General features: G+C 34.4%; 1 protein-coding gene across 5 annotated transcripts in view; it reads left to right on the top strand.

Moving 5' to 3' along the window:
- Window positions 1-663: 663 nt before the first annotated feature.
- LOC113056578 (disrupted in schizophrenia 1 protein-like) overlaps window positions 664-14,268 on the top strand; it is a 50,210-nt gene continuing 36,605 nt past the window's right edge. For 2 of the 5 annotated variants that reach the window (XR_003277719.1, XM_026223338.1), the window contains exons 1-6: window positions 665-1,248; window positions 8,021-9,210; window positions 9,512-9,581; window positions 11,298-11,433; window positions 12,913-13,009; window positions 13,150-13,331. Coding sequence is in view for 4 of the 5 variants with exons in the window: in XM_026223338.1 (XP_026079123.1) it covers window positions 1,155-1,248; window positions 8,021-9,210; window positions 9,512-9,581; window positions 11,298-11,433; window positions 12,913-13,009; window positions 13,150-13,331 (1,769 nt within the window). In the remaining variant the exon portion in view is untranslated. Of the gene's footprint in view, window positions 1,249-8,020; window positions 9,211-9,511; window positions 9,582-11,297; window positions 11,434-12,912; window positions 13,010-13,149; window positions 13,332-14,268 lie in introns of all 5 variants that reach the window. The other 3 variants (XM_026223340.1, XM_026223341.1, XM_026223339.1) reach the window with 3 other exon arrangements.

The following is a 14,268-nucleotide window of genomic DNA, read 5'->3' as shown; positions in this document are numbered from 1 at the left end:
CATTCTTGAGTAATGTTTTCATAACTCAGAATATATTTTGTTCGCTGGGAATAGGCTATACCGGGATTTTAGGGAATGTGTTTTGATCTATATTTTTACTATTGTCGCTGAAAAAAAGGTGTATTACTTATTATCATTGTGTTTTTGAATATATAGATCTGACATTTATTGTCTTGTCATCTAAAATATTTTTACAATGTGTTGGTTGTCTAAAATTGGTTTATAATAATAATAATCATCATTATATTAAATCAAGTATGTGTGTCTCAATTGCTGCAGGATGTCTTTTTACTTTTCTTAATTATTTGAGTTCATTGTCTTTGATCAGCTGGCATTTTGGTGATTTTTGGTGGATACCCAACCCAACTTTGGGTCACATTTGGACTAACCCAACCTTTGGGTTAAATAGCTAAAAAAGAGTGTAGCTAAATTAAGTCAGTTTTCCTCAAGTTCATACATAGATGTCCTAGAAAAGCAACCACAGGTGCATTTCAGATTTCATTTTCAAAACAATATTTTAACCATTTCAAACATTTTTTTTAATGTTTTGTTTTGATTTTTCAGTTTAACAAAGAACCAGTCTTGATTTGGTATTTTTTCAGACGTTTTAAGATAGATGACATAAGAGTCCAGACATGGGAAGTTCAAGTAGTTGAAGTTGATGGGAGTTTTGCTTTGGTGTGAATCAGAGTCAAATTGCAGCACACGTCACAGAAACTCCTTCACAACACGACACATAACGGGACAAAGAGCGGACGAGACCCGGCTCTCGTCTGGTTTAGCTTCATCTTTCCAGAGGATAACGGAAATAAAACAAAGATCTATGAATATGTTTTCTCTGGATTGAAGAGAGAAGCACAAACGCACGCGAGCAGAGCATTCTTCGGCTTTCCCTTTCAACCGGAAACTCGCCATTTAACGTCGAAGAGTTGGATTTTTTGCGCATCTGTTTTATTCAAACGTAGATTGAGATTACATATCGGACAACCCAGCCATATGCGGACTGTAAAGTGTAAACAAAATACATATATTTCTGAAGGAAAGTGAATGGCGCTCGGTGCACGCGCCGCCCATCGGAGAATGACACGCGCGGCGTTTGGCGTTTAACTGAATATCAACTATATTTTTAGTTGATTTAGGGGTTTTAAACAGTCATGATGTTCGCAGGAATGATCAGGGTGGAAAACAACTCAATAACCCACAAAAGTGCCACCGACTCCAGGTGTCACCGGTGCGCTGTGAGGACAGGTAAGACAACACCATTCCTTGATATGTCACTTGGTTACTCATATCTTAGTGCTGTCATAAATTGAAACGCAATGAATTATCAATATACTTTGGTATCACTGTGTTTTATTGGACATGATACGCTGGAAGTGCTTTTTATTGACGGTGTTGTGTCATAGTAATCTTTAAAGTTGCTTAGCTTGTAGAAATTGTATTTTTTTATGTGGTTTGGAAAATTTGGCATTGCATGAAAATAGTTTAGTATACTGTATAAATGAGTTTTTCTAGAAAATACTATTTCACTCTTTCTACCTCAAAATAATTGCAAGTTTGTGTGAACGTTTCTAGCAATTTCTGAGTGAAAGTGGCTTGAAAGAATAATTTTATTAGCATATATGCCAAAAGTAATCTAATTTCATGTTTTTGTACCATAGTACCCTAATAAATTGGGACATGACAAAAAAGTAGGCCTGTTAAAGGTACCATGATGTTACTATTATATTGGACATGATATGATGCAAGCACTATGTTTATGGACAGTTCTTAACAATAGCATTAAGTAGGATATGAATACAATGGTAAATGGTAGTCATTAAGCACCATTGTGTATATCAATGTTCTATGATAATGTTTAACGTTGTTTATGTCTATATTATTGTTGTTTGATTTAAGTAGCATGTTATCAAAATACCACCACTCTTCCACCACAGTATTTTGTACTGTGACTAATGAGATGTTTTCTGAATATTAAGCCTCATGTTTTGATTTCTAGTGTGCAATATGATCTTTGGGAACGCAGAACTTTCCTTTATTCCTTTCGCTGCAATCTCTTCCCACATCAAAGCTCTGCAAACAGTGTCAGAATAGACGAGGATGGCGCATCTGGTGGTTTAGCGGCTGATTTATTTTTAGACATTCATCAGAAGGTTAGAGAAGTTCAGATCTGGCTTTCAGACTGATATTGTTGGTGCACTATGTGGGCACCAAAATGCATGCATTCCATGAAAGAGGTTTAAGGAAAGGCTAATCCAGAATTGAAATTGTTGTCATTATTTATTTACTCACCCTCCCCTTGTTCCAAACTTGTCTTTTTTATTTTTTGTGAAACAGAATTAGATATTTATCAGAAGTTCATGCTGTTCTTTTCCGTATTTTGAAAGCAAATAGGGTCTAATTCTTGGTGATTTTTGATCATTTATGGCAAACATATGAGTTTGGAACAGCGTGAGGGTGAGTGATGACAGAATGGTCCTTTTTGGAAGAACTATTTCTGTAACCGTTGTTATTTTGATTGAATTTTTCTGTTACAGTTTCATGGTTCTTGATCTCTTTCATCGTCAGATTTGTTGATGTTCAAAGTTGTTTATGTGCAAACAGTTTCCCCAGTTCAAATGGTTTAGTGTGTGTGTGTGTGAGGTGATTTCCAGCTGTTTGTGTCTCCTCTGTGAGCGAACAGGAAGTGCGTCGAGACTTTAGCCAGAACTTCAGCAGAAGTGCAGCTGCTAAATTTAAATGCAGTACAAGAGTTTCGGAGGGTTTGAATTAGAGATGTTCCGATACCCTTTTTCTCTTCCCGATACCGATTCCGATACCTGGGCTCAGGGTATCGGCCGATACCGAGTACTGATCCGATACCTGGGTGTATATCTGTATATACAGCTGTATATACTACTAGCCCTGTGTAAATTGCTAGAATTTTTTTATGGTGTGCTTCAGACAGATCCCTCAATAAAACATGAACAAATACATGGTGAACTATTGTATTTATTACAGTATTTTTATTATCTAACATGAATTTGACAGTATTATTTATTTTCTTATGCAAAAAAGAACTTCAAATGCAGCCAAAAATCTAACACCGCAAACTAAAAAAGGTATTTAAGTTTTACAATATAACTGTATAAAAAAACTGCAACAAATAAGTCTAGGAATATAAAAAAAGATCTATTAATCAGATAATCTCTTTACAACAAAACAAGTAAAAAACAAGCAACCATCTAGGCATAATTATTATTATTATAGAGATGTATTATTATTACTGTAGGCTACAACAGTAGCTTTATATATTGTCAATTTACTCATGTAAACCAAACATTTATTTTAATGGGCTGCCATGAAGATCTTTGAGTGTCTGTGTTTATGATATGACAGTATTCTCAAATGAAACGGTAAATTCTCATGAAGTGACGGTTTATGCGTTCGTGTCCTCATGACACACAGCAGAGACTACAAAACAGCGAGCTCTCGCGCATCTGTGCCAGTCACCCACAGAGATGTAGATTTTGCGGGAGTAATATTTAAATAGTATTTTGCAGTTTAATATTCACAGACACTAGTATATATTCGGCTACTGTCTGGAGCCCTGCGTTTTGACTTACACGGAAGCGACTGAACGCAGTTGCCGGTACTGAATATACTCGAGAGTCTGTAACTACCGGTACTACAGAGACATACTGCTAACCACTGATCTATAATATAGTAGCGGCTTCACTGTCTTTTGGCAGTTTAGAATGTGATGAGTGATCCAGTCATATATAGATAAGGGCTGCTAACGCGTTTTCATTTCTTCTTCGCTGCTCTAAACAGGGGTTGCTTGTGGCAACACAGCACAACTTCCTGTGTTTTCAATGCATTTTGAGCAGCGAAGAAGAACCGTGCAGCGGTTAGGCAAAGCTTGCGGTCATAACTAGGTCTTTTTTAAGAAAATGGTATCGGATCGGTATATGGGTTCATGTACTCGCCGATGCCGATACCAGAATTTGTTGTGGTATCGGAGATATTTCCGATACTAGTATCGGAATCGGAACAACTCTAGTTTGAATTCCTGTGTGCTCAAGTCCTAAACCATTTAGACCTGAAAATGCTCCTGTTCTTTGAGAAGTTGACGATTCATTAGTAGACCTGTCACTTTAAGTTTTTAATTTGGTATAATTTGTTGTTGTTAACACATTTCATATATATATCGCTCTATCTATCGTTCTATCTTTCTATGTTCTGCTGCTATTTTCAATATTTTCAGTTTTCATTTTAATTTAAATTATTGTTTTTTTTTTACAGTTGCATTTTATCCAAAGCGACTTAATGTGGACCTAAAAAAATATATTTTTGTTTCAGTTTTTGTTTTGTTTCAGTTAGCAATTTTACAACTTCAACTTTCAGAAATATTAAGTTAGTTGCAAGATTTCAGTCAACATTTCACTTTTTCGTTTAGTTGAAGTTTTTAATTGAATTTTATTTCTGTTAACAGATGGTTTTGGTTTTAGTTAACAGTAAAACGCTGCTGTGGACGTGGGTTTTTGGATGTAGTGGGCTCACAGAGAGCTGAGCTTGGTCTTTACTGTCGACTTTAATATCTGTGAGTTAAAAAGAAAGGATTTTCAGAAAATGACCACCGAACTCTCACTTCCTCAAACGCTGCCGTCACTGGACGTGTGTAAGTTTGTTGAATCAGCTCAAATGGCGAAACCTTTCTGAAATGGAAAACATTCCCTTTTTCCTCTTCATGATCTCCTCGGCACACCGTCATGTGTGTGAAACACTGGTGAGCATCCAGTGGGAGGCCGAGGAAAGCAGAAGTGTGTTTGGAGAGGGTCTCTCTAATCCACTAAAGTAAACACACATGCTTCTCTCACTGCAAGTCAATATTGATTGAAGCTTGTGTGATGTTTCTGTTAGTGGTTCAACTGTTTATCAGTAATTATTGGTGTTTGCCGAGTCAAACATCTGTTGCTCTTGCACATACTTGGTGTTTTCATATACTGCTCCAGACAATCATTTCTCAAATCATGCGTGTTGTTGACAAAAGCATAATTTTCACCTGTTGCTCATAAAACTGGTGGACAATCCCCCAGGAGAAATTGAATTCAGCTTCAAAATTGGACAACATTTAAGCAGAATATTGACATCGTTGCCTTCTGTAGAGCTGCTTTACAGTTTAATTGGTTTCATAACTGATTAATTTGACAATATTAGCACTCTAACGTTCCTGTTTTTTAATGTGAAGCTGCTTTGAAACTATCTGTTCTGCATAAAGCGCTAGAAATAAATGCAGCTTGACTGAAAATGTGGGTTTCATCTGTTCTTTAAGGGAATCATGACAAACTCTACACTGTATGTTTTCAGCCATGCTGCTGTTTTCAGTGTATTCTTCAAAATATCTTCTTTATAATGTTCCACAGAAGGGCAAAAATAACCAAAAGTTGTTCTGTGTAGGTCATAGCGCACAAAGGTCATTTTAGATGAAGTGCAGGGTTTTCCAAACTAATGAAAAATGTAATCATATAAATAAGTGACTTGAAATGTGAACTTACATAAAAATGTAAACAATCTGTATTGTATAAAGTGTTATAGAATTAGTAATTCATCTAACAATATGAATAAAAGTGACATGAAATGTGACTTACGGTGGATGAAAAGTTAATAACTAATTAAATAAAAATTTATTGTATAAAGTTCCATAAATAAGTGACTTGAAATATATACTTAAAATTAGTGAATGAAAAGCTAAAATGATTTAAAATATAAAATATAAACAAACAGTATTGTGTAAAGTGTTATATAAATAAGTGACTTGACAAATGACTTAAAGAAAATAAATCATAAAAATATAAGCAATCTGTAATTTATAAAGCAAGATACTGCATAAATAAACAAACTAAGGTTATGAAATCATAAGAAATATATATTTAAAAACAATAAAAACACTAATTAAGAAACTGTTTTAGAAGACGATTTATTATTCAGTTATAATTACTGATTTAACTGCACCAAAGCTATAGGATGAAAACAAACATTTTTACTGAATTTAGCTGATAATGACACTAAAATAAAAAAGCTGAAATTATTATTTTATTTGCTTTATAATTAAAATGTTTTGCAACATTAACACTGATGTTTTCCTATTCTGTAATGTGAAGCTGTTTTGAAGCAATCTGTAGAATTAAGTGCTTTATAAACAAAAGTAACTTGAAATGTGACTTAAAGAAGGTGGATGAAATGCTAATGATTAACTCATAACAATATAAAATTAAATACAAAATAAGACGCTTACTAAAACATCAAACCCATATATACTTAATGGTTTAAAAGAGAATTCATATTTAGTCATATCTGTTTAACTGGATTGACATGATCAGAAAAAAATCTAAATATTCAGAAAATCTCCTTTAAAGTTGTCCAAATTAATTCTTAGCATTGTTTATTACTAAACAAAAATGTAGTTTTGATATATTTACGGTAGGAAATGTACAAATTATCTTCATGGAACATGATCTTTACTTCATATCCCAATGATTTTTGGCATAAAATCAATAATTTTGAACCATACAATGTATTTTTGGCTATTGCAACAAATATATCCCAGAGACTTAAGACTGGTCTTGTGCTCCAGGGTCACATATCATCATCAGAGATCTGTAAGCATGCAAGTGTGTTGTTAAATTAAATTGCTGAAATGTTAACTTCAGTTTGCAATTTTATGTAAAAGCGGTCGGATGGCAAAGCTTTGGGAGTTGAGTGTCCTCAGAGGATGTGTCTCTCTCTCTAGAAAACATTCTTCAGCAGTGACTTCATCTGCTCTTCATTAGCGCAGAGTGTAAATTATGGCGAAAGATTGCAATGCCAGGAGATAAAAGGAGATTCTTTGGCATCATGTTTCTTGTCTTGCAATATTTAAGGCCTGTTTTGAGGGAAATCTGTTTGTCACTATCATATCAGGTTTTGGCTGGGTCTGTTCTCTCGGGTTGTGTGAATGGACTTTCAGTTATTTCTCTCATGTGAGTGAGTTTGTGTGTTTATCTTAGAAAGATCTGCAAGAGACATTTAATGTTCATTTGATGTCATTAACTAGTTTTGGCTCCTCTTACAGTCATTTTTACAATGTTGCTTTCATAGTTTGGAAAAGTTAGGCTTCCTGCAAACAATATTTTTATTTATTTAATGAATGTTTTTATTTTAAAACATTTAAATATTTGCATTAAAAATGAATTTTTGAAGTGAAGCTTTGTCATTTTTTAATTTATTAACATGAATAAATAAAATCTATGTAGATAAAACAAAAACAAATACAAATGACAAACAGAACAAAATTACTAAAACTGAAATTAAAATGGAATATATAAAAATAAATACAAATATAAAAAGTAATTCAAAGTATTAATAAACTATAGTGGTATCTTAATTATGCTAAATGATACTTCATATTGCTTATATATAGATAAAATATATAATCTCTTGGTCTCTGTGCGTGTGCGCGCACGTGTGTGTATGTGCATGTGTGTGTGTGTGTGTGTGTTGACAAATCTGAGCATCATTTGCTAGAATTTCACTGAGCCCATAAAAATGCATTGAAGTAAATTATTTTTTTAAATATTAAAACATTTAAAAATGTAAAAAATAAATAAAGACTTAAGTTTAAAAATGTACAAAATATATATTTAAATGTAAAAATAGTTTGAAGTGTAAATTACCATGTAATACAGTACAATATGTAATGATGCCCATGTTATTAAATTTTGTATATTTACATTTTAATATTTAATTAAATGTTTTATTTTCGAATTTTTTCATATTGGAATCGTATCTTTACACTGTTGTTAAACTCTTATAGTTGTTTTTACTGTGCATTTCCTAAAGTGCCCATCAGTTTTATTTCTCAACGGCTGTGTTGTATTTGACACACTGATCACAGATACACCACTGTGAGAGTTTACATGATGGGTGTCCAGTTATAAAGCCCCTGTCATGGTTTATCATCACGACTGCAGACAGTTAATCAGTAATCTGCTCTCAACAGGTGCTGTGAGTCCGCCGGCGGCAGCGGGATGCCATCGCAGGAGGAGCTTCAGACGCCCGGGATACATGCGTTTAGAGCCGCTTAACCAGTCACGTGACTCCGACCACGTTTCTGACTCGCCTACTACTGAGAACACTCAAAAGAGAGCTTTGAAATTACCCAGCAGCCCCAGTGAGCGATGGCTTGGGGAGGTCTTCAAGAGAGACAACGGCCAAGAATCTTCCCAAACTCACCATTTGGGTGACGCTAAGGAAAATTCCCCAGTGCCATCGCGCAACGATTTCAAATCCAGCTTCAGTTTCATTCAGCAGTCGCTAGAAACTAGAGATCTGTTAGATGTGAGCACAAACAAATCTGTGAGCAAACTGTCTGAATGGGACAGAAGGAAGTCTGAAACGTCACACTCGGCTGCTTCAGAACCTCACACTGCTTTAGTAGTAAATCACTTGAGCCAATCAGAGATCAGTACTGTTCCGACTAGCCAATCAGAGATCAGCACTGTTCCAACTAGCAAATCAGAGATCAGCACTGTTCCGACTCGCCAATCGGAGATCAGCACCGTTCCGATTCGCCAAACGGAGATCAGCACCGTTCCAACTAGCCAATCAGAGATCAGCACCATTCCAACTAGCCAATCAGAGATCAGTACTGTTCCGACTAGCAAATCGGAGATCAGCACTGTTCCAACTAGCCAATCAGAGATCAGCACTGTTCCGACTAGCAAATCGGAGATCAGCACTGTTCCAACTAGCCAATCAGAGATCAGCACTGTTCCGACTAGCAAATCGGAGATCAGCACTGTTCCAACTAGCAAATCAGAGATCAGCAATGTTCCGACTAGCCAATCAGAACATGAGGTTTTCTCTCTAAGCAATTCACCTGGGTCCATTGGTCAGCAAAAAAGTCTTTTATTGGCCCGAGAGCTGTGGCTAGCAGACCTGGATGTACAGATTTCGTCCTTCACGACGTCTTATGCTAAAGAAAGCGTCCAGGACTCTGACTCTGGCTCTCTGGACACTGAAGTCACGTCTTCGTTCTCCATCGACTCGTCAGACTCGACCTCGGCCTCGTCGGTCACATCCGGCTACGACAGCACCACCTCGTCCTCGGATCACAGTCGAGACGCTCGGATAAAGAAGTGCGAGGATGTTCTGCAAGACTGTCTGCAGAACAATCGCACAAACACCAAGGTCAGTGCGACACAATGATGTCGAATGTAGCTAGGAAATACATTTTACTGGAGGTTTTTCGATTTTCATATTCAATTCAGAATTTTCTAATCTTGCTTTATACAACATAATGTTAGTATTATGACTTATAGGCTGCTTGCACAAAATGCCACGAATGTTGCATGTGTGGCTCTGAATGAACTCCGTTTGTGCATGCTTTCTTCATGCAAAAAATGTGCAGAATCACAGGAACTAAGAGTTTTATTATAACAGTTTTCTCATTGTAATGTTACTCACAATGTTTATTTTTATGTATATATAGATCGAGTCCGTGATGAAGAAGCTCCAGAAACTACAGCACAAAGCGGTTCTGGATGATGATTATGACACAGGTCAGACATTTACATGCTCAGTGTTGGTTTGATCATTCATTTGCTGAAGCATAAGGGTTTCTCTAGCCAGTAGTTTGTGTGTGTTAAGTTTAAATATGCAAACGAATTGATTTCATCTTCCACATCTAAAAGTAGGATCACACTATCTGTAAATATCAGCAGTTTTTGACCAAATAAGTCCACAGCTGATGACCGAACACAAAGACTGTTTCAACACATTCATGTGGTTCAGACACACCCAAACACTCCCAGATAGTGACCTTCAACCAAACACAAAACATTCGCTGTGATTGCTGACTTGATAGCAAGAATATTTCCTTTTTACATCCACTTCTTTGTTTATAGTATGCATACTATACACTGAATTTATTTAAAAGATTTCAGATCCCATTTCCAATGTGTATCTTTGCACCAGGGTAATTATTTGTTAGCTAAAGCCATGAAAAAAAACGTTCCTTAAACAAAAAAAAAATAATATAAAAATGTATATAATTTATAATACTAAAAAATAAAATTCTTCAGATTTTATTTCAGTTTCTAAGGAAACATTTCTCAAAATACTACATAACTTATTTGAGATATTAAAAATAAATAAAAGTAAAAATATATTTTTAAATTATTTAGATTTTTTTTAAACAAAAATACAAATAATACAAATGACAAAAAAATGACTAATAACCAAAAGCTTTAAAACTTGAATGTTAAAAGAAAATATCAAAATAAAAAAAGAGAAGATATCAAAATATTAACAAATATTATTTTATTATTGCATAAAACTACCAAACAAAAAGCATGATCTGTGATTGCTGACTTGATAGCAATAATATTCCCTTTTTACATCCCACTTCTTAATGTGTATCAGGGTTATTTTTTTGTTAGCTAAAATCATGAAAAAAACGTAAAATAAAATAACAATATTATTAATATAATTTATAATATTTATTTTAAAAAAATTCATATTTTACTTCAGTTTCTAAGGCAACATGTCTCTAAATACTACATATTTGAAATATGAAAAAAAAATATATATATATATATTAAACTATTTAGATTTTTTTTTACAAAACAAAATTACTTAACTAAAAACTTTTAAATTTGAAAGTTAAGAGAAAATATCAAAATAATAAACAGAAGATATATAAATATTAAAAATTATTATTTTATTACATAAAACTCCAAACCTCTGTAGGTTGCAGTTCTCAATTGATCTGTGATTCAGTGTTGAACAGCGCCATCTGCTGGTCATGAACAGTCATCATTCAGACATTCATTCATCATTCAGTGTGTGCTGTTCATGGACAGAAGCAGCAGTGTGTCATGGGTCCTTCCCTTCAATACTCACACTTTTTAGTTGATTTTCTTGAAAGTAATCTTCAGTGTGTGTCTGGAAAATCTTCTGCAACTACTCCTTCGTCAGATCAGATGATTGACCTACATTTGTCAGCTGGAAGTCTTCTTTTTGCCCATCTTGACTTAAAGCACTAGTCTTTTCCCAGATCCTGATGTGTGTGTGTGTGTGTGTGTAAAGTGGGTCAGTTGTGTTTGTTTTGTACTTTCTGTCTTGCACTCTGATAGGCTCTGGGGTGTAGTATTTTTGAAATTTTTGGTTTGTTTTTGACCTAAATTGAGCATAAGCAGGTGTATGTTTTAGTTTGGCTCACCCCATCAGAGAAACACTGCTGAAAGTTGAAGTCTAAAATGTGTTTGTGTGTTTAGCAGAGCACTTTGGTAAGAAGCTAGAGGAACTGAGGAGAGAGCGAGCGACGCTGAAGCCTGGTTTTCCATCCAGACATCCCGAAGTCTCTGGATTTCTGGAGCGTCTCAGAGCGGCCGTTCACAGGACCGACTGCAGGTCTGAACACATTCAACAACTCAACACAGCTGCGTCGTTTGGATTAAAAATACAGTAAAATCAGTAATAATGTGAAATATTATTACAATTTTAAATATCTTTTTACCCGTGTGAATATATTGTAAAAAATAATTTATTTCTGCGATGCAGCGCTGAATTTCCAGCATCATTCCTCCAGTCTTCAGTGTCACATGATCCTTCAGAAATCATTCTGATATGCTGATTCGGTGCTAAAGAAACATTTCTGATTATTATCAATGTTGAAAACATTCTTTAATGAATAGAAGGTTTGAAAGAACAGCATTTAATTGAAATGGAAATCTTTTGTTATGTTATAAATGTCTTTAGTGTCACTTTGGATCAATTTAATACATCCTAGCTGAATCAAAGAATTAATCTCCTTTTAAAAAGAATTTTTAACACAAATATTCCCTGTATATTTATATTGATGTGAATTGAATATATTCTTCACATCTGAATTCTGTAAATGCCTCATTTCTAAATCTGGCTTGATTTGCTCCAGCTCTACAGAACATGTCACTGTGTTGTGTTTGAGCGCTTTGTTAGTTGATATTGGTTTCAGAAATATCCCGTTTAAACAGGAAAGCACGCAGGTGGAGGGCAGATCTGGCGGAATGTGTCTAAACAGCACTTCCTGTTGCGTATCGTTTCCATATATTTATTATCACACAGTATGGACTGAGCTCTCAGCACAGGAAAGACACTAGATTATTAATGATCATAAGAAAAAAGCTAAAGAACTGCACGTCATTTTGTTTGTTTGTTAATATTTAATTTATTTGCATATCATGTTTTCATTTTGATTTTAAAGTTTAATTTAATTTAATTATCATTTTTATGATTTACATTTTTTTTTTTTTTTTTTTTTTGGTTTACGTTTTTAGTTTTAGTTATTTTTTTGCTTCAAATTAAACTAAATGAAAATAAAAAATGTTACCTTTATTTGAGTTTTAGCTTCAGTGATTTTAGTACTTCCACCTAAGCTTATTTTATTTCAGGTAGTTGCCAAGTTTTAAGTTTAATTTTTATTTCACCTATATTTTAATTACTAGTTTACAAAAGTTTTATTTTAGTATCACAGAGAAATTATAATTTTTTGTTAATATTTTGAATAAGATTTAATATGCATATGTTTTGCTGTTATGTTCATTTTACTTAAAGTTGTAGTATTTTTGTTGTGTTTCCAAAATACATATTATTTTTCGTTGTTTTTAAATATATATATATATATATTATTATTTTTTTCATTTTTAGTTTTAATTAAGCCTTTAATTTAAACTTAATAAAAATTAAAAAAGGTTACCTTGCAAACTTTGTTTTATTTTAGTATTATTTTATAGTTAACATCTGTTTTATTTCTAGTAATTGGAGTTATGCAATAACCCTGGTTTTCCAAAATAGCACTTTTCGTGTCATGTTTTGGCTGATTATACATATATTTGTATTTTTGTCAAACAGGCGAAATGGTGAACCGAGTCCCGATCAGGGATCAAGCAGCTCTCAGAGCCGGTTTCTAACACGAGAGAAACTGTTAGAGGAGAAACACAGGATTCAGGTGAACAGAAATATAGGATCATGTGACTAAAAAGATGCATGACTGTCAGCATGAAATCTAATTCCCATTATGACTGATCTGTGGTCAGATCTGAAGCTGATGTTAGGTGAAGAGGTTAAGCATGTGTTGGTCTTCTTCAGAAGGAGATGTGTGATCTCCAGCGCAGGCTTCAGGAGCTTCAGGAGCGGAGCAGAGCTGTGGAGGAGCAGCTGGAGCCCGTCCTCGGCGGCTGGGATCCGGCTCAGCTGCGGCTGATGGCTCGAGCGCTGGAGGACATGATCAGCTCTGAACACCGCGTGTCTCCACCCGCAGAGATCATCAGGTGACTGCAAAATATCTCTCATTTACACACATTCAAACCTGCTCAACACTAATGGTTAAGATATTAAGATGGTCAGCACTTTACTTCACAAGATCCCAAAGAATAGTATTCTATTTTTACCGCACTAGGTTTCATATGCATTTAATTAAATGCATTAACTAGCATTTAATTCTCAATGGCATAGGGATTTTACAATTAACGGCGAGAATGATTAAAATATGTGACGATTCAAATCGGTTGAGATGCACATATCGCAATTCAATTAGAGGTAGGAGTTTATATGAATGTATGTCTGAGGGGAATTTACTGGCTTTAGAAAAGTTTAGATGGGATTTAGTTTTTTTCATGTAGCCTCTGTATAATGCATATTAAAGTTAATAAGCGCAGCACTGCTTTGTTTACAAAGGATGCACGTTAAGCGGTAGATTTAGTATTCAACAAAATGAATTAAAACAGCAAAATGCAAACTCAGAATGTGACGCAAACTTGCAATAATTAATGAATGTATCTAATTATATTTTATTAACTAATGGCTTTGCTGCTGACCTTTGATGATCCAGTTCAACCAAACTAACATGACTTTAGATACACTTCCAAATCAAGTCCTCAGCAATGCATATTACTAATCAAAAATTAAGTTTTAATATATTTACGGTGAGAAATGTACAAAATATCTTGATGGAACATGATCTTTACTTAATATCGTAATGATTTTTGGCATAAAAGAAAAATCTATAATTTTGACCCATGCAGTTTATTGTTGGCTATTGCTATAAACTATATACAAACCATACATTGATGGAAATTTTATTTAATCCGTTTTCACATGATGTACAAATCTCAATTTCGAGAAATTGACCCTTATGACTGGTTTTGTGGTTCAGGGTCACACATTAAAATCTCTCTTGTTTTCGAGCTCCAGGGACACATATATAGA

This window comes from Carassius auratus, chromosome 38, assembly GCF_003368295.1.
Source record: "Carassius auratus strain Wakin chromosome 38, ASM336829v1, whole genome shotgun sequence".
Taxonomy (NCBI): domain Eukaryota; kingdom Metazoa; phylum Chordata; class Actinopteri; order Cypriniformes; family Cyprinidae; genus Carassius; species Carassius auratus.
Note: the sequence above shows the minus strand (reverse complement) of the source record. Positions and strands in the feature narration are given on the sequence as shown.